Source organism: Salvelinus sp. IW2-2015, linkage group LG4p (assembly GCF_002910315.2).
Source record: "Salvelinus sp. IW2-2015 linkage group LG4p, ASM291031v2, whole genome shotgun sequence".
Classification (NCBI taxonomy): domain Eukaryota; kingdom Metazoa; phylum Chordata; class Actinopteri; order Salmoniformes; family Salmonidae; genus Salvelinus; species Salvelinus sp. IW2-2015.
The window spans coordinates 6,293,270-6,318,104 of NC_036841.1; the positions used below are offsets into that span (position 1 = coordinate 6,293,270).

Here is a 24,835-nt window from a genome sequence, read left to right on the forward strand (position 1 = left end):
TGGACACTGGCAAACTATCTAACTAGCTATGTTCAGTAAATCAATTCACTGTTGACTTTTATGTGTTAGTTGAAGTGTTCCTTCTCTCACTCAGTGAGGACTGAATAATTTATCCACAGTAGTCTACTACTCTCCAGTCCAGTCTATACATTCTACAACCTACTACTATTTGAGAAGATGGGGTCATATTCATAAGTCAGAAAAAGGACTGAAACGGGGAGGGACTACCTGAACTTGCAAAATATTTTGCTGCTGTGTGCCCTAATGAATATGGCCCCAGGTGTGAATGCTGTATCTGGTCCTCAGTCCACTGTCTGTTCTGTTTTCATCCTCAGAGTTCCATCTGAACCTCTTGTAGATTCTATCATTCCAGCTCATTGTTCTTATGTTTTCTCCCCCCCAAAATATCAAATATTTTGAAATGTTCAGTCTGAAAAAAAGAAATCACCCTGTTATTCATCCACAGTGTATGTACAGTATGTTTATAGTTGATGCTGTAACATAGGTGTTTTATAAGTTATTAAAAACCAATATTCAAGCATCTCACAAATGCACCTTGTCATCTGCTTTTGAAATCTTTTACTATACAAATGGTGGTTTTATTTGGCCCCCCCAATCAGTTTGAAGTGGCTTTAATTTTGGAAATCTGTTCCCATGTATCGTATACAAATGATCGTATACAAATGTAAGCAAGGTTTGAAATAGTTTTAGTCATTGTTTGAGTCAAATATTATATCTGTTTGGACTTCTTGCGGTCTACAAATTATTTGTGATTATGTTCTACTTGATTTTTACATTTGAATTCATTTAGCAGATGCTCTTATCCAGAGCAACGTAACAGGAGCAAGTGGGGTTAAGTGCCTTGCTCAAGGGAACATCAACACATATTTCACCTAGTCGGCTTGGGGATTCTAATCAGCGACCTTTAGGTTGCTGGCCCAACGCCCTTAACCACTAGGCTACCTACCCTATGGTAATGTTTTTTAAAAACATTTTACTGATAATGCCGTATCAGATAAAGACTACAGTGTAAACCGTGCATTCGGAAAGTATTCAGACCCCATGACCTTTTCCACATTGTTACGTTACAGCCTTATTCTAAAATGTATTGTTTTTCTTCCTCATCAATCTACATGCAATAATACTCAATGACAAAGCAAAAACAGGTTCAGAATATTTAGCAATTTTATAAAAAATTCTACTGAAATATCACATTTACATAAGTATTCAGACACTTGACTCAGTACTTTGTTGAAGCACCTTTGGCAGCGATTACAGCCTCGGGTTGTCTTGGGTATGATGTTACAAGCTTAGCACACCTGTATTTGGGGAGTTTCTCCCATTTTTTGCAGATCCTCTCAAGCTCTCTCAGGTTGGATGGGGAGTGTCGCTGCACAGCTATTTTCAGGTCTCTCCAGAGATGTTAGATCGGGTTCAAGTCCGGTCTCTGGCTGGGCCACTCAAGGACATTCAGAGACTTGTCCCAAAGCCACTCCTGTGTTGTCTTGGCTATGTGCTTAGTGTCGTCCTGTTGGAAGGTGAACCTTCGCCCCCAGTCTAAGATTCTGAGTGGTCTGGAGCAGGTTTTCATCAAGGATTTCTCTGTACTTTGCTCCCTTCATCTTTCACTCGATCCTGACTAGTCTCCCAGTCCCTGCTGCTGAAAAACATCTCCACAGCATGATGCTGCCACCACAATGCTTCACCGTAGGGATGGTGCCAGGTTTCCTCCAGATGTGACTCTTGGCGTTCAGGCCAAAGAGTTCAAGCTTGGTTTCATCAAACCAGAGAATCTTGTTTCTCATGGTCTGAGAGTCCTTTAGGTGCCTTTTGGCAAACTCCAAGTGGGCTGTCATGTGCCTTTTTACTGTGGAGTGGCTTCCGTTTGGCCACTCTACTATAAAGGCCTGATTGGTGGAGTGCTGCAGAGATGGTTGTCCTTCTGGAAGGTTCAACCATCTCCACAGAGGAACTCTGGTGCATATTTAAGTTAATATGCACCAGAGCAAAGTATAGAACCCAGTAAACTCAGACAGTACCACTACCTATGGCCATGGTGACCGCAACACAGTTCTGCCAGACCACTGAGACAACCACTCCTCCACAGGAAAACAACTGTAAATCTGGACAAAAGAAAGCTGAAGAGATCTTAAACCAGGAAGATGAAGGCACTTCTATTCACTATATAGTGCACTACTTTGGACCAGAGCCCTACTATAGGGAATAGGGTGCCATTTTGGGGCGCATACGAAGACTTAGGTTGAGCCAAGGAGATGGCAGCGGGCCTGCTGGACTCCTGATAGCCTATATATAAGAGCATTGTTACGTTACAGCCTTATTCTAAACTGGATTACATAATTTTTTTCCCTCAATCTACACACAATACCCGATAACGACAAAGCAAAACCAGGTTTTTAAACATGTTTGCATAAGTATTCAGACCCTTTGCTATGAGACTCGAAATTGAGCTCAGGTGCATCCTGTTTCCATTGATCATCCTTAAGATGTTTCTACAACTTGATTGGAGTTCACCTGTGGTAAATTCAATTGATTGGACATGATTTAGAAAGGCCCACACCTGTCTATATAAGGTCCCACAGTTGACAGTGTATGTCAGAGGAAGGAATTGTGGAGAGGAAGATGGCTGAAGTGGATGCTGAGTTGGAATTAAGCAGCGCGTCGAGTACATTTGGTGAAGACGAATGTTCTGAATGAACAACAGTAATATCAAAAACTGGAACAAAAAGAAAATTGCCTAAAATTGGAGTGGAGGATACGTGTGTAAATTATAATGAATGTTGGGAAGCGTTTGATGAGTAAGGATGCGTATGTGGGGAAACATGTTTGAGGTGTCAAATATTGAAGTATGCACTTGAAAAAGTGGAGTATGTCAGAGTAACCAGGAGTGGTCTTATTTTGATTAATTGTATTTCTGAAGAGCAGAGGAAGATTGCAGTGGGCCTCAAAAGAATCCGGACAACATAAGTTTTGTATAAATTATCGTTCAGTTTGGTCTCTTAAGACGAGATTGTAATCTCGTTCTTGGTACCACTTAGTACGAAAACATTACCTCATCCAATGGCATATATCAATTGTCAATTCTAGATACTCCCATCTCAAATACACCCCCTCCTGGACAAGCTCAGAAAGGGGAGTGATTCTCTAGGTCATATACCATGAAAGATAAGTTGAACACAACAGAGGGGTAATACAATGGTTCCAGACACTGCCATTCTCCTCCCCTCTCTGGGCCCCAAGTGACTTTTCCCTAGAGAGAAAGGCCAATGCAACTGCCAACAGTATAGTCCAAAAGAAGACATTCTAATGACAAGCATAAAGATATCTAAAACATCTTATTTATATATGTTACCTAACTAATTCTGATTCAGCCACGACAGGCCTTACTGAACTCAGATACTTTCAACGTGGCATCGTCATAGGATGTCACCTTTCCAACAAGTCAGTTCGTCAGTGCTGAAGAGCATAAAAATCGTCTGTCCTCGGTTTCAACACTCACTGAGTTACAAACTGCCTGTGGAAGCAACAACAGCACAAGAACTGTTCGTCAGGAGCTTCATGAAATAGTTTTCCATGGACGAGCAGTCACACTGAAGCTTAAAATCACCATGCCCAATGCCAAGCGTCGGTTCGAATGGTGTAAAGCTTGCAGCCATTGTACTCCGGAGATGAATCATGCTTCACCATCTGCCAGTCCGACAGATGAATCGGGGTTTGGTGGATGCCAGAAGAACGCTGCCTTCCCTATTACATAGTGCCAAATGTAAAGTTTGGTGGTGGAGGAATAATGATCTGGGGTTATTTTTCATGATTTGGGCTAGGCCCATTAGTTCCAGTGAAGTGAAATCTAAACGCTACAGTATACAATGACATTCTAGACAGTGGTGTAAAGTACTTAAGTAAAAATACTTTAAAGTATCTACTTAAGTTGTTTTTTGGGGTATCTGTACTTTACTATTTATATTTTTGACAACTTTTACTTTACTACATTTCTTAACAAAATAATGTACTTTTTACTCCATACATTTTCCCTGACACCTAAAGTACTTGTTATATTTTGAATGCTTAGCAATACAGGAAAATGGTCCAAATCACACAATTATCAAGATAACATCCCTGATCATCTATTGCCTCTGATCCTCTGGACTCATTAAACACAAATGCTTAATTTGTAAATTATGTATGTATGTTGGAGTGTGCCCCTGGCTTTCTGAAAATTAAAACATGTAAAATGGTTTGCTTAGTATAAGGAAAATGAGATTACTTATACTTTTAATTTTGATGCTTAAGTATATTTTAGCAAATACCAAATAAAACCAAATACTGACTTTTACTCAAGTAGTATTTTACTGGGTCTTTCACTTTTACTTGTCATTTTCTAATAATGAATCTTTACTTTTACTCAAGTATGACAATTGGATACTTTTTCCACCACCGATTCTAGACGATTCTGTGCTTCCAGCTTTGTCACAACTGTTTGGGGAAGGACCTTTCCTGTTTCAACATGACAAAGCGAGGACCATACAGAAATGGTTTATGGAGATGGGTGTGGAAGAACTTGACTGGCCTGCACAGAGCCCTGACCTCAACCCCATTGAACACCTTTGGGATGAATTGGAACGCAGACTGCAAGCCAGACCTAATTGCTCATCATCAGTGCCCAACCTCACTAATGTTCTTGTGGCTGAATTGAAACAAGTCCCTGCAGCAATGTTCCAACATCTAGTAGAAAGCCGCCCCAGAAGAGTGGAGGCTGTTATAGAAGCAAAGGGGGAACCAACTCCATAGTAATGCCCATGATTTTGGAATTAGATTTTCGACTAGCAGGTGTCCACATACCTTTGGCCAAGTAGTTATGTTGTTTTTAACTTTTCGTGCGGCTAGTAGGAAGAGGAAAATCACTTCCTCGTACACCCCCCGACCTGTAGTAGGCGGTAATGTTTTCTTGCCGCTGTTCCTTCTCTTCTCTTGAAACCCTAACTCTGAGCTATAATAAAGAACCCTAACCTAAAAAATAAGACCAATAAGTGCTTACATTTTGTTTTATTACGAGCCATATTTACTTTGTCGCAGCTTATTTTATTGGCGGGGATGCGTAGTTGTTACCACTGAGGTATAATAAGAACGGTGACGTTAGCTACCTGTTAGCTGGCAGTGAAAGCAGCGTGGGAGCTGGGTCGAGTAAATGCTACCGAGCAAGCTAATGGCACTAACGTTTCAGGGGAATGTCTACTAAATAAATATTCCGACTCGTTAACTCTTCAGGCTATCGATAGCTATATCGTCTTTTCGTTTGTCTTGCCTGCACAGACATCTAGCTATCCGTTTCTGTTCAGACAGAGTTAAATAGGCAGTTTTGGGAAAACGAAGTTAGCCAGCCACGTCACAGAAGTGCAGTGTTGTTGACCGCTCCGGACCGACCCAAAATAGAGTTCTCTCTGCCGTCCTCCATCAGTTTCCGAGGATGGTTCTGCTAAGGAGTGTCTCCCGACCCAGCGAGGGAGTCCGGCATGAACAAGGCGAGACGACGGCGGTGTTGGACGGGAAGGGTCTCGGCGCAGGGACTCTCTACGTTGCTGAAACGTATGTGACGCTCTGGTGTGGTGGCTAGCTAGCTAGTTAGTTAGCTAGCATTGTTTAGCCAGGTGACATTTGTTAGTTAGCATGCTTGCTAATTTCTAAAATCAGGAAGTTTCAAGACTTACATGTTTTCTTAGTGTTTTTGCTTTGAAAATATAAACTTAACATTTATTTTTATAAACTTCAACTTGAGTACCTTGAACTTGAATGTTGCATCATGTTAGCTAACTAGTCAATGACTTGACGTGGATCTCAATTATATTTAATTGATTAATCACATCTCCTTGCCTCACATCCTTCCTCCTTGTCTCCTTCTCAAAGCACATTGCCCGGGAAGATCTGAGGTTCCTCCGTTTTGAGGCAAGGAGGGAGGACAAGATGAATCAAGGAAATACAATGAGTTTTCACCATATAGTAGTCATCAAATTTGATTGGTCACATGCATGTGTTTAGAATATGTTATTGCGGGTGTAGTGAAATGCTTGTGTTTCTAGCTCTGACAGTGCAGTAATATCTAACAATTTCTCAACATATACCCAATACACACACATCTACGTAAAATAATGATATTAAGAATGTATAAGTATATGGATGAGTAATGTCAGAGCAGCATAGACTAAGATACAGTAGAATAGTATAGCGTATATACATATGAGATGAGTAATGCAAGATATGTAACATTGTTAAAGTGACTAGTGTTCCATTGAAGTGGCCAGTGATTTCAAGTCTGTATATAGGCAGCAGCCTCTAATGTGCTAGTGATGGCCATTTAACAGTCTGATGGCCTTGAGATAGACGCTGTTTTTCAGTCTCTCGGTACCAGCTTTGATGCAGCTGTACTGACCTCACCTTCTGGAAGGTAGTGGGGTGAACAGGCAGTGGCTCAGGTGGTTGTTGTCCTTGATTTAAAAATGTTTTACCTTCCTGTGACATCGGGTGCTGTAGGTGTCCTCGAGGGCAGGTAGTTTGCAACCGGTGATGCGTTGGGCAGACCGCACCACCCTTTGGGCAGGTAGTTTGAGGGTTTTAGGTGCCAAGCCAAATTTTTTCAGCCTCCTGAGGTTGAAGAGGCGCTGTTGCGCTTTCTTCACCACACTATCTGTGTGGGTGGACCATTTCAGTTTGTCAGTGATGTGTATGCCGCTCCCCTGCGGTCCCGTCAATGTGGATAGGGGGGTGCTGTTTCCTGAAGTCCACGATCATCTCCTTTTTGTTGACGTTGAGTGAGAATGCTGCTTTCCTGTGTTTTCCAGGCGGTTGTCGTGGTTTGACGGGTCAGGGATGGGCTTCTCTCTGGAGTACCCCACTATCAGCCTTCACGCCATCTCACGAGACCTCAGCGCCTACCCACAGGAACATCTATACGTCATGGTCAACGCAAAACTCAACGGTGAGACACACCTGTCCATCAGTGTCAATATCAAACTCGCAGTGAAACACAAACTTGTGATCGAGTAAGAAGATCTTAAAGTGTGTGTCTGTGTGTTCCCCAGATGAGATGCAGGAGAATGCCCGTGATGAGGAGGATGAGGATAAGAGCAGTGAGGAAGATGCGTGTGAGGGTATCACAGAGATCCGCTTCGTCCCTAGCGACAAAGCAGCATGTAAGTGTGAGGGGAGAGGGATGTCTAGTTGTGCAGGGCTAAATTTAAGTCAATGCATCTTTATTAAGCAGGTCACAGATAATAACATCTTCCACATATAATGTAACCAGTGCTGTACAATAGCCAATAACAAGTTCAAACATCTCTATACACACATGCATTAGGGATGTCTAAAGCTTTTGGCTCTCCAGTTTTTTGACATGCAGCTCTAGTTTGGAAACACTATGCCAGCTAGGATTTCCCTAACGTGTGTGTGTCCGTCCAGTGGAGTCTATGTTTTCAGCGATGTGTGAGTGTCAGGCCTTGCACCCAGACCCAGATGACGAAGACTCCAACGGGGATTTTGATGGAGATGAGTACGATGTGGAGGAGGCAGGTGTGTAACTTACAAGCATACAGACACACACAGACACACTTTAACATACAGTTCACGAACTCGCATAGATGGAGTAATCAAGAAGATAATACTAACATTGTATCTCCACCTTCTTTCTCCCTTCAACGGAAAAGAGGCAGGTAAAAAGCCTAACAACTACGCACTCACCCTATCAGCTGCTACAACTACACACACAGGTACACGCGCACTCACAGGTGGTATTCTCTCTCTCTGTCCTCCAGAGCATGGTCAGGGTGATATCCCATCATTCTGTACATATGAGGAGGGTGTGTCGGGGGTGAGGGCTGAAGGCCAGGCCACTCTACAGAGACTGGAGGGCATGTTAGCTCAGTCTGTCGCAAACACCTTTCACATGGCTGGGGTCCGCACTGATGAGACCAATGGAGAGTTTGACGGTGGGTCACACACACGTACAAGGATAGGTCACACACATAGTCTAACACAGGATACAAGGATAGGTCACACACACGCTGAAATAGTAGAACCTCACAGGCAAAATTTCATGAACGGGATGTAAATAATATACAGCGGAGGTTCTTGAAACTGACTTTCTCGGCTATGCTTGTTAGATGTGGTGTGTATTGTAATAACCACAAGATTTATTTAACTAGGCAAGTCAGTTAAGAACAAATTCTTATTTACAATGACGGCCTACACCGGCCAAACCCGGACGACGCTGGCCCAATTGAACACCGCCCTATGGAACTCCCAATCACGGCCGGTTGTGATACAGCCTGGATGGCACTTGAGGACAGAGTGACAATGATCCCGCTCTACATAGTCACTACATAACAAAGAGAACGTAACATAAATCAATAAAAGATGCATGCAAAAACATTGATATAGGTTACAAAAATATTACCAGGCTAGCTCCTTGGTCTTAGAATATTCTGACTGGCTTGAATGGAACAAGCATCTCTGTCAGATGATGGAGCTTAGCCATGGAGTCCTCTAGAAGTTAAAATAAGAGCATTGAAGTCAGCCTGATACTGGCAACTAATAAGCCAGTACAGTTAGTCCTTCTCTTGAGCACCGGATGGTTCTCCAACTTCTCCGCCTGCCGCTGACTTATCACTACAAAAGAGTGAAAACACTCAATTTCTGTGGCTAAGTGTTTCTCTGAGAAGGATACATCTGCTAGAATCTCTTCCCTCTGTCGCACACTCTTCTTACACTTCTATCTTTTCTCTCTTGTACCATCATCTCTCTCCCTCCATCTCTTCCCTATTTGGTACCTACTTTTTGATCTTCTGTGGTAGCTCTTTCTCCTTGTTGTTGACATGGTACCTGTTCCCACATTTCTCTAAGGCCCATCTGAGCTCTGACCCGGCCGACTGAATGTGTTCTTCTATAGTGGTCCCCCTACCGGGTAGCCATTCTCCTCTGGAGGACAGAACCATGGTGCGACTCCACTCCTCCTCCCAGCACTCTAGGTGCTTCTCCACAACCACTTTGTGTCTCCTGACGAAGGGCAACCCCAGAGAGTAGACCAATGGGAAGGCAAGGGGTCACACTCCCCTTCAGTTGACCTTTAACCTTGTCTGAGGTATCCTCAGCAGGGACACACATCCAGCTCTGCACGCCGATCACATTCACCAGAGTACCGTATTAGTTTCTTTCATGATACATGAACCCCCCCCAGTAGCGCTGTCTAGTCCCAGGAGGCTGTTGCCACTGGAACTCTTCTCCCCCGATTGCTCAGTTTAACCAGGCGGCCAGCTCTAGGAAAAGTTTTGGCGGTTCCAAACTTCTTCAATGCTGCAGAAATGTTTTGGTGCCCTTCCCCAGATCTGTGCCTTGACACAATCACAGTCTCGGAGCTCTAGAGACGATTTCTTCGACCTCGTGGCTTGGTTTTTGCTCTGACATACACTGTCAACTGCTTACTTACAAGCCTTTAACCAACAATCCAGTTTTAAGAAAAAGAAGAGTTAAAAAATATAGTAGCCAGTCTATGACTAGGGTGGCTGGAGTCTGGCAATTTTTATGGCCTTCCTCTGATACAGCCTGATATAAAGGTTATGGGTGGCAGGAAGCTTGTCCCCAGTAATGTACTGGTCCGTATGCACTACCCTCTGTAGCGCCATGCGGTCGGAGGCTGAGCAGTTGCAATACCAGGTGGTGATGCAACCAGTCAGGATGCTCTTGATGGTGCAGCTGTAGGACTTTTTGAGTATCTGAGGACCCATGCCAAGACTGTCTTGGTGTGTTTGGACCATGTTAGCTTGTTGGTGATGTGGACACCAAGGAATTTGAAGCTCTCAACCTGCTCCACTACAGCCCTGTCGATGAGAATGGAGGTGTGCGCGGCCCTCCTTTTCCTGTAGTCCACAATCATCTCCTTAGTCTTGATCAAGTTAAGGGAGAGGTTGTCCTGGCACCACAGTTCCAGGTCTCTGACCTCCTCCCTATAGGCTGTCTCATCGTTGTCGGTGATCAGGCCTATCACGTTGTGTTGTCGGCAAACTTAATAATGGTGTTGGAATCGTGCTTGGTCATAGAGGGGACTGAGCACGCACCCCTGAGGGGCCCCTGTGTTGAGGATCAGTGTGGCAGATATATTGTTGCCTACCCTTACCACTGGGAGCGGCCTGTCATGAAGTCTAGGATCCAGTTGCGGAGGGAGGTGTTTAGTCCCAGGGTCCTTAGCTTAATGATGACCTTTGAGGGCACTATGGTGCTGAATGCTTAGCTGTAGTCAATGAACAGCATTCTCACATAGGTGTACCTTTTGTCCAGGTGGGAAAGGGCAGTGTTGAGTGCAATAGAGATTGCGTCATCTGTTGGGGCTGTATGCAAATTGGAGTGGATTTAGGGTTTCTGGGATAATGGTGTTGTGAGCAATGACCAGCCTTTCAAAGTACTTCATGGCTACTGATGTGAGTTCTACGGGTCTGTAGTCATTTAGGCAGGTTACCTTAGTGTTCTTGGGCACAGGGACTATGGTGGTCTGCTTGAAACATGTTGGTATTACAGACTTGGCCAGGGACAGGTTGAAAATGTCAGTGAACACACTTGCCAGCTGGTAAGCGCATGCTCGTAGTACACGTTCTGGTAATCCGTCTGACCCTGTGGCCTTGTGAATGTTGACCTGTTTAAATGTCTTACTCACATCGGCTACGGCGACCGTGATCACACTGTAGTCCAGACCAGCTGGTGCTGTCATGCATGCTTCAGTGTTGCTTGCCTCAAAGTCCTTTAGCTCGTCTGGTAGGCTTGTATCACTGGGCAGCTCGCGGTTGGGCTTCCCTTTGTAGTCCGTAATAGTTTGCAAGCCTTGCCACATCCGAACAGTGTCGGAGCTGGTCTTGTAGGATTCAATCTTAGTCCTGTATTTACGCTTTGCCTGTTTTGACTGTTCGTCTGAGGGCGTAGCGGGATTTCTTATAAGCGTCTGGGTTAGAGTCGCTTTCCTTGAAAGCGGCAGCTCTACCGTTTAGCTCAGTGCAGATGGTGCCTGTAATCCATGGCTTCTGGTTGGGGTATGTAGGTACGGTCACTGTGGGATTTTGCTTATGAGTGGGAATCAAAATAATATAATTATGGGCAGATTTGCCAAATGGAGGGCGAGGGAGAGCTTTGTACGCGTCTCTGTGTGGAGTAAAGGTGGTCTAGAGGTTTTTAAAAATGTATATCTGTTTTTTTTCTCTCTACTTGTTGCACATGTAACATGCCGGTAGAAATGAGGTAAAACAGATTTAAGTTTGCCAGCATTAAAGTCCCCGACCACTAGGAGCGCCGCTTCTGGATGAGCATTTTCTTGTTTGCTTATGGCAATATCCAGCTTGTTGAGTGCGGTCTAAGTGCCAGCATCAGTTTGTGGTGGTAAATCGACAGCTACGAAAATATAGATAAACTCTCTTGGTAAATAGTGTGGTCTACAGCTATCATGATACAAAACCTCAAGACTTCCTTAATATTTGATTTCGCACACCAGCTGTTATTGGCAAATAGAGACAGACCGCACACCTTGTCTTAATGGACCCAGCTGTTCGGTCTTGCCGATGCACAGAAAAACCAGCCAACTGTATATTATCCATTAGCTCATCCAGTTTATTCTCCAATGATTACACGTTGGCCAATAGGACGGATGGTAGAGGCGGGTTACCCACTCGCCGACAAATTATCACAAGAGACATGGACCTGTGTACCCTGTACTGGCGTCTTCTCTTCTTTGAGCCTGGTCGGGTATCTGGAGTAAATTCTTCGCGTCCGACTCATTAAAGAAAAAATCTTTGTCCAGTTCAATGTGCGTAATCGCTGTTCTGATGTCCAGAAGCTATTTTCAGTCATAAGAGAAGGTGGCAGAAACATTATGTACAAAATAAGTTACAAACAATGCAAAAAACACTCAAAATAGCACAATTGGTTAGGAGCCCGTAAAACGGCAGCCATCTCCTCTGGCGCTAAAGCTGTAACGTAACAAAATGTGGAAAAAGTCAAGGGGTCTGAATACTTTCTGAATGTGCTGTAACTTAACGTAGTAAGTAAATATAACTCAGTAAATCAATCTGGGCAGGTTTGTTTGACACACTGCTGGAATTTCCAGTATGAATGTTTTTTTCCTGTGTGACTTGGTCACATGTACTTTGTCTTTCAAGGCATTCAGAGCCCCTATCTCTATCTTGAAAAAAATAAATTATAATAACTTAATTTTTTTCACTCTGACTAGCAGGTATGTAGTTCAGAGCATAGCCCACACCCGTTATGAACACATGAGCATGAAGAAAGCTGCATGTGTTTCATGATAATCAGTATATTGGCTGTTCTAGTCATTATATTTCTATGTCTGTCTTTGCAGATGGGATGGAGGTGGATGCAGGGTCGACGGTGGCCGGACAGTTTGAAGATGCAGACGTAGACCACTAGTAAAAACATATCATAATACTACATTATAATTATCAGTATGTTAGTGTGATGTTTTGTGTGATCACCTTTAAATCCACATCCTGCTGTCAACCTTATGGACCTGCATTACTATACTGTAGTTAAGTCTCTCACTGTCTTTTTTTCTCCCTTTTCTTCTCTCAGATGGAACTCAACTCAGCCAGTCAAAGCACTTGTGGTACATTGTGGGATAGGAGAATACAACCTCTCCAATTCCTGTCCCCAAGGCATCATTTTCTGTTCATCTCCACACACATATATTCCTCTCGTGTTTTGTACCTGAAGACCAGTTGTACTGAGTTTTCCCCAACAGCGGTGTTGTCTTTGTATGAAATCTCTTCAATAAATAAATTGTTTTTGTATGAATAACAGTGTGTTTGTGTTATGTGCACATTCCAGAGGGGTAACATAGGAGCTATGCTGAGGTGTCAACAAATGTTTTAATATTGAAGTCTGTTTTATTATGCTGAACAAAAATATAAACGCAACATGCAAAGTGTTGGTCCATGTTTCAGGAGCTGAAATAAAAGATCCCAGAAATGTTCCATATGCACAAATTTGTTAACATCCCTGTTAGTGATCATTTGTCAAGATAACCCATCTACCTGACAGGTGTGGCATATCAAGAAGCTGATTAAACAGCATTACACAGATGCACCTTGTGATGGGGACAAAGGCCACTCTAAAATGTGATGTTTTGTCACACAACACCATGCCACAGATGTCTAAAGCTGAGGGAGTATGCAATTTGCGTGCTGGCTGCAGAAACGTCCACCAGAGATTTTGTGTTCATTTCTCTACCAATTTGGCAGTATGTCCAACCGCAGACCACATGTAACCACACCAGCCCAAGACCTTCACCTGGGGAGGCTATGCCCTCCCAAGCCCACCCATGGCTGTGCCCCTGCCCAGTTGTGATATTCATAGATTAGGGCCTAATAAATGCATTTAAATTGACTGATTTCCTTATATGAACTGTAACTCAGCAAAATCTTTTAAATTGTTGCATGTTGTGTTTGTTTTTGTTCATTATAGATAGGAGTGTGCTGAAATTGCTTTGGGCTGGATTCGAAACGGTAAGCTGTAAATGAGCACCAGAGGCAGCAGCCTAGACCGCTAGACAAGTGGTTCCCAAACTGTGGTGCGAGCGGTCTCAGTCTGGCTTTAAACTTACTCTTGAAATGTAGAATGCACAAGGAGCAATTTCAAAAATGGGTAGTGTATCAATTCAGGGGCTGCATATATGTGGGAAAAGTTAGGATTCTATGGGCCTGTGACTGACAAATTCAACATCAAATTATTAACCTATCAGCATGAATATATTTTTATTTACAATGTACTAATAAAACTAACGGTTTATTTTTCTTGTTTTTGGCAAAAAGTAAAAATCTAGAGAGCCTCTGCCCCCAAACCAGGCGCGAACGGTACTTGCTAGCAGTGAATTGCGAGTGAGGAGTGCCGGTGGAGCATAATGTTTATGCTTCCTAAAGAAAAATCTGGTTTCCATAAACGAAAAAGATGGGAGAGAAAAGGATAATGTCGCCCAATTTTTCACAAAGGAAGGTGGGTGTAGACTGTGGAAAGTAACCTGTTAGCGTAGTCCGTAGTGAAATAGGCGACTTTTGATCCCCTAACATTAGTTAGTTAATATCGTCACAGAAAATTCTGAGTGTTTACATTTCGCGCATCTTTCAGCCGAGATGTAATCAATGCAGGCAAACTTTTAGCAAGCTATTCATACTAAATCAGTTGTCCCTGCCCCTGCCTGGTGCCAGGCCCAACAGATGCAGCTTCTGGCTCAGCAGCCCTGTCTCCCCATCCCCATACCCCTGAACCAGCCCTACTCCCAACTGAAGGAGGTGAGCAGCATTGTGTTGAATGACATGTCAGTTAGCATAATTGCAGGTACTGCAATTCATTGAGGGCAGGAATGTGATTATCCAGTCAGGAAACATCTCACTTGACACAGAGGCAGCCAATATCAGACCCTTAAAGGAAGAGATGCGGGCTCTTAGAGATGGATGGGAGTCTCTCCTGTTGGAGGCAACACTGATTGCTACGCAAATGAATGTTGCACCTCAATTTAGCAAGGAACACAGCCACCAGAGGAAAAGGAGGAGATTCCACGATGAGACCTCTCAACAGGAGACGGCTCAGGACAGTGCAGCTGTTTTGGAACACTGTTTTTTACTGCTATGGACAACATAAATGACTTGGACACTAGGTTCCACACCACTGCAAAAATTGTAGAAGAATTTTCTGCTGTTCTGAAAGTTGGGCAGATTAGTGAGGATAAAGTCCCTTCTGTGTGCCATCCACTGATCATGAGGCATTCCAGAGATCTTACACCTGAGTTTCAAAATGAAGTAAGACACCTGAACACTATATGCTGCCACTTTCCCCCCTAACTTGTCTCCTCTTGATCTCCTGAATGCAATTTGTAAGATGCAGCTGCAAATCATTTTTGGAGAAGTGTGCATTGCTTTACGTATATTTTGCACACTGCCTGTGACTGTTGCTGGTGGCGAAAGAGCTTTCGGGTAGCTAAACTATTTGAGGTCCATTATGTCCCAGGACAGGCTTTGCAGTCTTGCCATGCTGTCCATTGAAAGTCAGTTAGCTAGAAAGCTGGACTTCAAAGACTTGATCAGTGACTTTGCTAGCAAAAAGGCTTGGCGCTGGGCTCTTGGTGAGCAACGCTGAGCAAGACCCAGTGATAACTGTTAAATGGCATGGCTATGGATATTGGATCACTACACACATGATGCCCACAGGCTGAGAACAAGACTGAGAACATACTGAAAACAGTTCAAAAATCTGCTTCTGATTTTATTATTTTGTTATATCATTCTATAGATGATAATGTTAATTTATTTTAATTGAAGAGATTAATGTATATTTAAGTTATATTTATTTTAAGTTTTATTATTTTGTTTGTTATATCATTCTATAGATGATAATGTTAATTTATTTTAATTGAAGAGATTAATGTATATTTAAGTTATATTTATTTTAAGTTATTCATTAATGTTAAGAGAATTCTCCATTCAAGAATTTTACCATTAACATTCCATTTAGACTGTAAAATATAGCCTTTAGCACATTTCTTATAGAGGGTATCAGTCTTGCATGTGTCACGTTCCTGACCTATTGTTCCTTTTTCTTTTATTTATTTAGTTGGTCAGGGCGTGAGTTGGGGTGGGTTGTTTTTGTATGTTTTCTCTAGTCTATGGGGTGTTGCATGTGTATGGGGCAGAGTAGAGTATAGTTGTCTAGTTATGTCTATGGCTGCCTGGATGGGTTCTCAATCAGAGACAGCTGTCATTCATTGTCTCTGATTGGGAGCCATATTTAAGGCAGCCATAGGCAGTAGGCTTTTGTGGGTAGTTGTCTATGTCGATGTTCTATGTTGCATGTGTGCACTTAGTTCAGTTTAGCTTCACGATCGTTTGTTTTTTGTTCATTTTGTAAGTGGTTGTTTTTTCCTTCATTAAAAGAAGATGTACTTATCACGCGCTGCGCCTTGGTCCTCTCTCTCTCCCATTGACGATCGTGACAGCATGTCTGCACAGTGTTATATTTTCACAGCTCACTGTCAGTAAATATTGGACTACAAGAGAGTTGCAAGCCTGCAAAGCTAGAGTTATTTAAAGCGTTGAATGGGTCGATTGGGTTCTGGAGGTGTGTGGTTACAGCAATTGCGCAGGGTTGGTATGGCCTGTGGTGGTGTGGCCCAATGTGATATCTTTTCATGGGGCCCAAAATCCCTGGCGGCGCCCCTGTATCAGTTCCTTTTTTTATTTAGATTTTTTATCCCATAGATATTGTTCATTTTGCATAATATTGCGATTTTATGCTGAGCAGCACAAGCCTCTCACAGAGTGTTTACGTCCATGTTTCATTTAAATAAATAGGAGCAACTCTTGATCTGCAAAAGTTATGTGTCTGGTGTAGCAGGCCACCGGAGCTACACTCACTCACCGCTTAATGATTGGAAAAGCAACTCAACTCTGATCATTTCAACAACTTAAATCATCAAAACTATTCTCAGAGCACCTTTTTTATCATTCACCTAGGTCTGACCCAGTTTGCGTACATTTAGATTACATTTTTGTCATTTAGCAGACGCTCTTATCCAGAGTGACCTATAGTGCATTCATTTTAAGATGGCTAGGTGAGACAACCACATATCACAGTAATAGCAAGCATGTTTTTCCTCAAAGTAGCTTTCAGCAAAGTCAGAGCTAGTAAGGGGAGAAAAGTAAAGTGCGAGTGTTAGTTCACAAAAGGCTTTTGTGGGGGGGGTGCGAAGAGATGGATACTGTGGAATTATTTTAGATACTCTTTGAAGAGGTAGGTTTTCAGATGTTTTTGGAGATGGGCAGGGACTCTGCTGTCCTAGCTGGTTCCACCATTGGCGTGCCAGGACAGAGGAGAGCTTGGACTGGGCTGAGCGGGAGCTTCCCTCCCATAGGGGTGGGGGAAGGTCAAGAGACCAGAGGTGGCAGAACGGAGTCCTCGGGTTGGGATGTAGAGTTTGAGCATAGCTTGAAGGTAGATTGGAGGGGCAGTTCCTCTTGTTATTCTGTAGGCAAGTACCATGGTCTTGTAGTAGATGTGAGCTTTGACTGGAAGCCAGTGGAGTGTGTGGACTGCGGAGGAGCGGGGTGACTTGGGAAGGTTGACAATACTCCTCAAGTTGGCCATAGGCATATCTATTGAAGAACTGTACATAAATTACTATCTCAAAGTGTTTTAAATATGCTACTAACACTACTAACTACAGAAATCCTTTTTTTTCTTACATCAATCCAGAGGAAGACAGCTCATAAAAATGTCTGGATTAAAGTAAATGAAATGGTATCATTACGTTTCAGACCAATTTTTAAGTGCCACCAGCCACCACTGCACAAATCATACTAGATTAAAAAACATCTCAATATATAGTCTTGTTTTTGTTTGAATGTGCTTAGTTTTAAAGAGGTCATTATGCATCAGGGTCTTCGGTTCGTAGGGATTGATGGTGGGTCCAGGGCCGTAGACACCAAACAGAAGAAAACGAACCGAAAAGGGGAGGAACTACCTGAACTTGTCTAATAAAAGACTTGTTTTTGTAGTTAAATGTTTTCTGTTGCAAAACGGTTTTGCTACGTGTGCACTAATGAAAATGACCCAGGGTCATTTCCTCTTGTTAGCCAGAAGGGGGCGGTAGGGAGAAGCTCTACCAGACAACATCTGATCAAACAACAGGACCGAACACATCATACCTGCAGGAGAGAGAGAGAGGATGGGAAGAGGAGAGTGAGATGAGGCAGAGAAAGAATTGGAGGAGTGACAAGGAAAGAGATTAGGCAGAAAAAGAGGAGGAATAAGGAGAAAGAGGATGGGAGGTGGGAAGAAGAGAGTGGGAGTAATGTCAGAAAAACAGAAAAGAAAGTGGACCCCATAGTTCACCTGTGTGTGTGTGTGTGTGTGTGTGTGTGTGTGTGTGTGTGTGTGTGTGTGTGTGTGTGTGTGTGTGTGTGTGTGTGTGTGTGTGTGTGTGTGTGTGTGTGTGTGTGTGTCTTAGTACCTAGTAGAGGAGCCAGCCAGTAGACCAGGCAGTAATCCAGAAAGGAGTGCCCACTGCAGGAGAACTGGGTGGAGAGGGCCAACGCAGGGTTAAACACAGCCCCCGTCATCTTGCCACCTGCAACACAAACACACAAAGGGTTAAACACTGCTCCTATCTCTGACACCTGCAACAATAACACACACACAGGGTTAAACACGGTAACCCACCTGCATAGGTCAGGGTAGCGGTGAGTGCTGCTATGGCATGTACCCGGTACCTCTGGTCCATAGTGTTCGTGTGTGTGAAGGCGGTCTGCATGGCAAAGGCCCCTGCCAGCTCCACAGCTGCAGCGGTGACCAGAGGGCCGGGGAGCACCAGGCTGGTGTGTGTGTCTGTGTGGATGGGGCTAATGCATTGGAAGCCCTGGAGTGTGTGTCTCAGGTGCAGGTCAGAGAGACCGAGGGCCCACAGCCCCTGTAGCATGGTACGAGCCACGCTAGCTGCCATGAACTGGCACACCATCCTCAGCACACCGCTCCTAAATACAATAGAGTAGAATAGAATATGTATCCATATAATACATATCCATCATAGAAAGACGGCAATAGAATGTCATTATGCATAGAATAGAATATGTACCCATAGAATATAACACTATCGTTCAGCTAACACAACGTGCCATTGGAACACAGGAGTGATGGTTGCTGATAATGGGCCTCTGTTTCCTAATTAGATATTCCATTAAAAATCAGCCGTTTCCAGCTACAATAGTCATTTACAACGTTAACAATGTCTACACTGTATTTCTGATCAATTTGATGTTATTTTAATGGACAATTGTTTTTCCTTTTCTTTCAAAAACAAGGACATTTTTAAGTGACCCCAAACTTTTGAACGGTAGTGTACATTTTACTTTTTACATATTACTGAATATAATAGATTATTCATCCAATACTCTCCATTATAAAGAATAGACTAAAATAGGTATCCATTACATATAATTAACAATATAATATACTGTATAATGTATCCATTACATAGAGACAACAATATAATAGATCATGTATCCATTACATAGCATCAACAATAGAGTAGATAATGTATCCATTACATAGAGACACAATTAGATAGATATGTATCCATTACATAGCATCAACAATAGAATAGATAATGTATCCATTACATAGAGACAACAATATAATGGATTAATGTATCCATTACATAGAGAACAATAATAGAATAGTAATGTAATCCATTACATGAGACAACTATAATAGATAATGTATCCATTCATATAATTAACAATAGAATAGATAATGTATCCATTACATAGAGACAACAAATATAATAGATAATGTATCCATTACATATAATTAACAATAGAATAGATAATGTATCCATTACATAGAGACAACAATAGAATAGATAATGTATCCATTACATAGAGACAACAATATAATAGATAATGTATCCATTAGAAGGCCAGCATCTCGGAGTCGCCTCTTCACTCTTGACATTGAGACTGGTGTTTTGCGGGTACTATTTAATGAACCTGCCAGTTGAGGACTTGTGAGGCGTCTGTTTCTCAAACTAGACACTCTAATGTACTTGTCCTTTGCTCAGTTGTGCACCGGGGCCTCCCACTCCTCTTTCTATTCTGGTTTGAGACAGTTTGCGTTGTTCTGTGAAGGGAGTAGTACACACGCGTTGTACGAGATCTTCAGTTTCTTGGCAATTTCTCGCATGGAATAGCCTTCATTTCTCAGAACAAGAATAGGCTGACGAGTTTAGAAGAAAGTCCTTTGTTTTGGCCATTTTGAGCCTGTAATGAATCACAAATGTTGATGCTCCAGATACTCAACTGGTCTAAAGAGAGGCCAGTTATATTGCTTCTTTAATCAGGACAACAGTTTTCAGTGTGCTAACGTAATTGCAAAAGGGTTTTCTAATGATCAATTATCATTTTAAAATGCTACACATGGATTAGCTACAACATGCCATTGGAACACAGGAGTGATGGTTGTTGATAATGGGCCTAGACAATGTCTACACTGTATTTCTGATCATTTGATGTTATTTAATGGACAAAAATATTGCTTTTCTTTCAAAAACAAGGACATTTTTAAGTGAACCCAAACCTTTGAACGGTAGTGTACATTTTACATAGAATATAATAGATTTTTCATCCAATACTCTCCATTATAAAGAATAAAATAGGTATCCATTACATATAATTAACAATATAAATATATAATGTATCTTACATAGAGACACAATATAATAGATAATGTATCTCATTACATAGAATCAACAATAGAGTAGATAATGTATCCATTACATGGAGACAACAATAGAATATATATATGTATCCATTACATAGAGACAACAATAGAGTAGATAATGTATCCTTTACATGGAGACAACATATAGAATAGATAATGTAACCTTACATAGATACAACAATAGAATAGATAATGTATCCATTACATGGAGACACAATATAGTGAGAATGTATCCATTCTATAATTAACAATAGAATAGATAATGTATCCATTACATGGAGACCAATAGATAGATAATGTATCCATTACATGAGACAAAATATATAGATAATGTGTCCATTACATATAATCAACAATAGAGTAGATAATGTAACCATTACATGAGACAACAATAGATAGATAATGTCATATTACATAGAGACAACAATGGAGTAGATCATGTATCCATCACATAGAGAACACAATAGAGTAGATAATGTATCCATTACATAGATACAACAATAGAGTAGATAATGTATCCATTACATAGCGACACAATAGAGTAGATAATGTATCCATTACATAGAGACAACAATGGAGTAGATAATGTATCCATTACATAGACAACAATAGAGTAGAATAATGTATCCATTACATAGAATCAACAATAGAGTAGATAATGTATCCATTACATGGAGACAACATAGAATAGATAATGTAACATTACATAGATACAAAATAGAATAGATAATGTATCCATTACATGGAGACAACAATATAGTAGAGAATGTATCCATTACATATAATTAACAATAGAATAGATAATGGTATCCATTACATGGAGACACAATAGAATAGATATGTGTACATTACATAGAATCAACAATAGAGTAGATAATGTATCCATTACATTGAGACAACAATAGAATGACAAATGTATCCATTACATGGAGACAACAATAGAATAGAATTGTTCCATTACATAGAGACAACATATAATAGATAAATGTGTCCATTACAATATCACTAGAGTAGATAATGTAACCATTAATAGAGACACAATGAATAGAATATTATCCATTACATAGAGACAACAATGGAGTAGATCATGTATCCATCACATAGAGAAACAAATAGAGTAGATAATGTATCCATTACATAGATACAACAATAGAGTAGATAATGTATCCATTAATAGCGACACAAAAAACAGTAATAGAGTAGATATGTTCCATTACATAGAGACAACAATGAGTAGATTAATGTATCCATTACATAAGAGACAAATGAGTAGATAATGTTTCCTTACATAGAGACACAATAGAATAGATAATGTATCCATTAGATAGAGACAACAATAGAATACAGTGAAATAGAATAATACCTGGCAGTGAGGCGTCCGGGTACGTGTATTCCAGCGTGCTACAGGGTTCCCCAGGCTCCATGGAAGGTGAGGCCATGGACCAGAGAGCAGATATGTGAGGCTGAGACAGAACTGAGGCTGCAGCCTGGCCCCACCTCCCCCATAGACGCAGCTCTAGGTTGCAGATACCAACTGCAGCGTAGAGACAAGCTCCACGGCGTAAACAGCAGACAGACACAGCCCTTGGGAGCTAGTAGCTTGGTTAAGATTCTCTCTCTGCTCTCAGCTACACGCACAAGACCAGCCAAAGAACGCTAGCAGAAAACAGGACACCAAACACCTGACATCTCTATCTGCAGATGTCTGCCTCTCTCCTCAGTCTCGGTCTCTCCCCCTCTCTCTCTTTATGTGTCTTCTTGCATGCTCCTCTGGCTCTGTTTTCTTATGGCTGCAGCAGGCTACCGTGTGTGCACGTGTGTGTGTGTGTGTGTGGTGTGATCAGAGTGTGCTCTGCTGTAGATGATGATGAGCTTGAGCTCATTTGGTGCGGAAGTGGCTGTCCTCCCTCCCTCTCGTCTCTCTCTGGCTCCCTGCTCTCCTCTATGTCTCTCCCTACACTGCGCTGCTACCCCATGTCTATTGCTGCTATATAGTGGCCAGGCTGTGTGGTGTGATCCCCCCACCCACCACCAGAGAGAACAGTAGTTTATCAGATTCAATGATGTATATACATATACATGTATTGTATGGCTGAATCCCAAATGGCCCCTATTCTTAGGTCCCTATATAGTGCACTTATTTTGACAGAGCCTATGGGCCTGGTTAAAAGTAGTGCATACAAAGAGAATATAATGCTATTTGAGACAGGCCCATGTCTATGCCTCCCCTCACTCAATTACACACATCTTTCTTTTCCTCATTTCCTTATATCCTCTCCTTCAGCAGTTCAGTGATTAGTTTGATGATAAATGATGCTGATAAATCTGAATAAGGCTAATGTAAATCCAGCACAGTGATTGACCTTTGCACCTGTCAAGTCTGTAGCCTACAGTGAATAAAGTGGGCCCAAGGAGAGAAGGACACAGGAGAGAACACAAGAATAGGAAGCAATATACATATACTATTGAGACGCAGCCCCAAAAAGTAATCGGTGAAACTCATGTGAGACCCACCTCACCTCCAGTGAAACAAACAGCCAGACAGACCAATAAGCACACGACTGAGCTTCAGTCTGACCACTGGCTTCTATAAACGAGTATAGTGGCGGGCGTTGCTATGTAGCAGGGTGGTGTGTATTAACAATAGCCAGGATTGGCAGAACCTGGGCAGAGCGATAGAAGAAGGGTTTGGCAAATTGGGCAGAAAGAAAAAACTGAAGCGATTTGAGCGAATGCATGTGTTGAGTGCAGGCAAAGAGATCGGATCGCCATCAGGATTTTTCAAAAGACACGACGAGAGGTGAGTTTCTCCTATTCCTTTATCCACAGACAGACCGGGCATGACAGTCTTTTTTAGTTTTACCTTCCTTTACGGTACATTACAGGACTGTTACACCAGGCAGACAGGAGGAGCGTGCTCACGCGCTCCAGTGTAACGGAAAGGGAACGTACATACAGTAGCTATAATCTGGTTGGACTTGGGGCGGACAACAGATTATCGTTACACTGATGTTGCCCCGGAGAAAGGAACGGGGTGCTTTATGTGTGTGGTGGTGGGCTCTTGTGTTATGGTGTGTGTGCTGCTGGTGGTGTGTGTGTGTTGTGTGTGTGTGTGTGGTGTGTGTGCGCGCGCGCGCGCGGACCAGTTGTCTTGTCGCTTCAGGGTCGAACGGTATGAATGAAACATTTGGAATACAGTATACAGTTATCATTTGAATGATAAACTCCGTGTGTTGATCGCCTGGAGGAAATTGGCAAAAAATGTCATGGTTAAAATGTTCTGATCTCATGTATGTCTAGGTAGATATTACATGAGTATATCCATTTTAATTTATTTAATGTCTTTAGGAGAAAGATGCGAAACGAATCATTTATGCGTCGGGGGGGGATCCTTCCGTCCTTCCGGTGTCCCTACCCATTGAAGTTGACATTTCATGGTTAGGGTTGGGTATGGTAAAGCTAGGGGGTTAAGATTAGGGTTTAGGTAGGGACTCCAAGGATCCCGTATAGCCTTACGGGGGAGAGAGACAGACAGACAGATAGAACAGACAGAGAATAGAGAGACAGAGAGGGAAGATAAAGAGCGAAAGAGGGAGGAGAGACCGACAGACAGGAGAAAAAGACTGGAAGAAACAGAGAGAGAGGGTAGGCTAGATAAGTGTAGCTGTAGCTGTCTGATTAGTGACAGTGCTCCACAGCTTTCACTCAGTTTGACTTGGCACTTTATGATAATAAATGACACATCAAGTGATACAGGCTAACAGAAGACTAGGCTAATTGGGTTGAGGAAAAACACAGTTTGCGTCCCAAATGGACCTTTTTCCTATAGTGGGGTCTCTGTCAAAAGTAGTGCACAATATAGGCGAATAGTGTTTTTATTTGGGTAAGCCCATCTTAGTGTGCTCTCTATCACCACTGGTCTTGTCTCAATTCTGTTCATGTGCCTGAGTCAAAATGACCTTCGTGCCCCATAAAAGTTTAATGCATCAATATGTAGAGGAATAAGTGAAATGTGATTGGATGCTGGAGGAAAGTGGGATGGGTGCATGTTATGTACAAGTGCAAAACAGTGTAATAATATTATTATTAGCCTCTTCAATGTGATATGAAGAGATGTTGGAGATGTGGGGTGTAAAGGGAGTAAGAACGTGGTGTGGTCTCCTGGCTGCATTGTCTCTCCTGTCAGTATTTATACCCAACAGACTGTTTAGTTTGGACACTTTAGCCAGGCCAAGGTTTAATCGTTGGTGTGTGTGTGTGTGTGCGTATGTGCATGCGTGTGTTCTCTCTCTGACACACTAGAGGGAGGAGTATTTCCGTCATTTGTTTCTACCCTGAGCTCTCTCCTTCCTAGTGTATACTGTAGACAGAACAGAATACTGGCATCAGAGCTAACCTGTCCACTGAAGCAAGAATAATACTATCAACTATAAATCTCGTCTCTCTCTCTCTTCCCCTCTTTCTTTTGTAAGTGTTATCCTTTTCTCTCACATTTACTTTTTGTCCTATCAAG

General features: G+C 42.2%; 1 protein-coding gene and 1 pseudogene across 4 annotated transcripts; one reads left to right on the forward strand and one right to left on the reverse strand.

Annotated features, from left to right (window-relative positions):
• The first annotated feature begins 4,941 nt into the window (after window positions 1-4,941).
• On the forward strand, window positions 4,942-12,855 carry clns1a (chloride channel, nucleotide-sensitive, 1A). 4 transcript variants are annotated; one of them, XM_023981221.2, is made up of 7 exons: window positions 4,943-5,601; window positions 6,852-6,988; window positions 7,092-7,202; window positions 7,468-7,578; window positions 7,713-7,775; window positions 12,401-12,467; window positions 12,631-12,855. In XM_023981221.2, coding segments are annotated over exons 1-7 (609 nt in total). In that variant the 5' UTR covers window positions 4,943-5,482; the 3' UTR covers window positions 12,632-12,855. The 4 variants fall into 4 exon arrangements, with proteins under 4 accessions (XP_023836980.1, XP_023836989.1, XP_023836973.1 ...); XM_023981205.2 differs by lacking the exon at window positions 7,713-7,775 and adding an exon at window positions 7,821-7,994; XM_023981212.2 differs by lacking the exons at window positions 7,713-7,775; window positions 12,631-12,855 and adding an exon at window positions 7,821-7,994 and having other exon boundaries at window positions 4,942-5,601; window positions 12,401-12,468.
• LOC111956842 (aquaporin-11-like) overlaps window positions 8,766-24,835 on the reverse strand; it is a 26,773-nt pseudogene continuing 10,703 nt past the window's right edge.

Bases quoted from the DNA above. Each gene is read 5' to 3' on its own strand.
- clns1a (XM_023981212.2), top strand. From the start codon at position 5,483: ATGGTTCTGCTAAGGAGTGTCTCCCGACCCAGCGAGGGAGTCCGGCAT. The intron at 6,989-7,091 runs GTGAGACACACC...TGTGTTCCCCAG, and splicing joins GGTCAACGCAAAACTCAACG to ATGAGATGCAGGAGAATGCC. The intron at 7,579-7,820 runs GTGTGTAACTTA...TCTGTCCTCCAG, and splicing joins GTACGATGTGGAGGAGGCAG to AGCATGGTCAGGGTGATATC.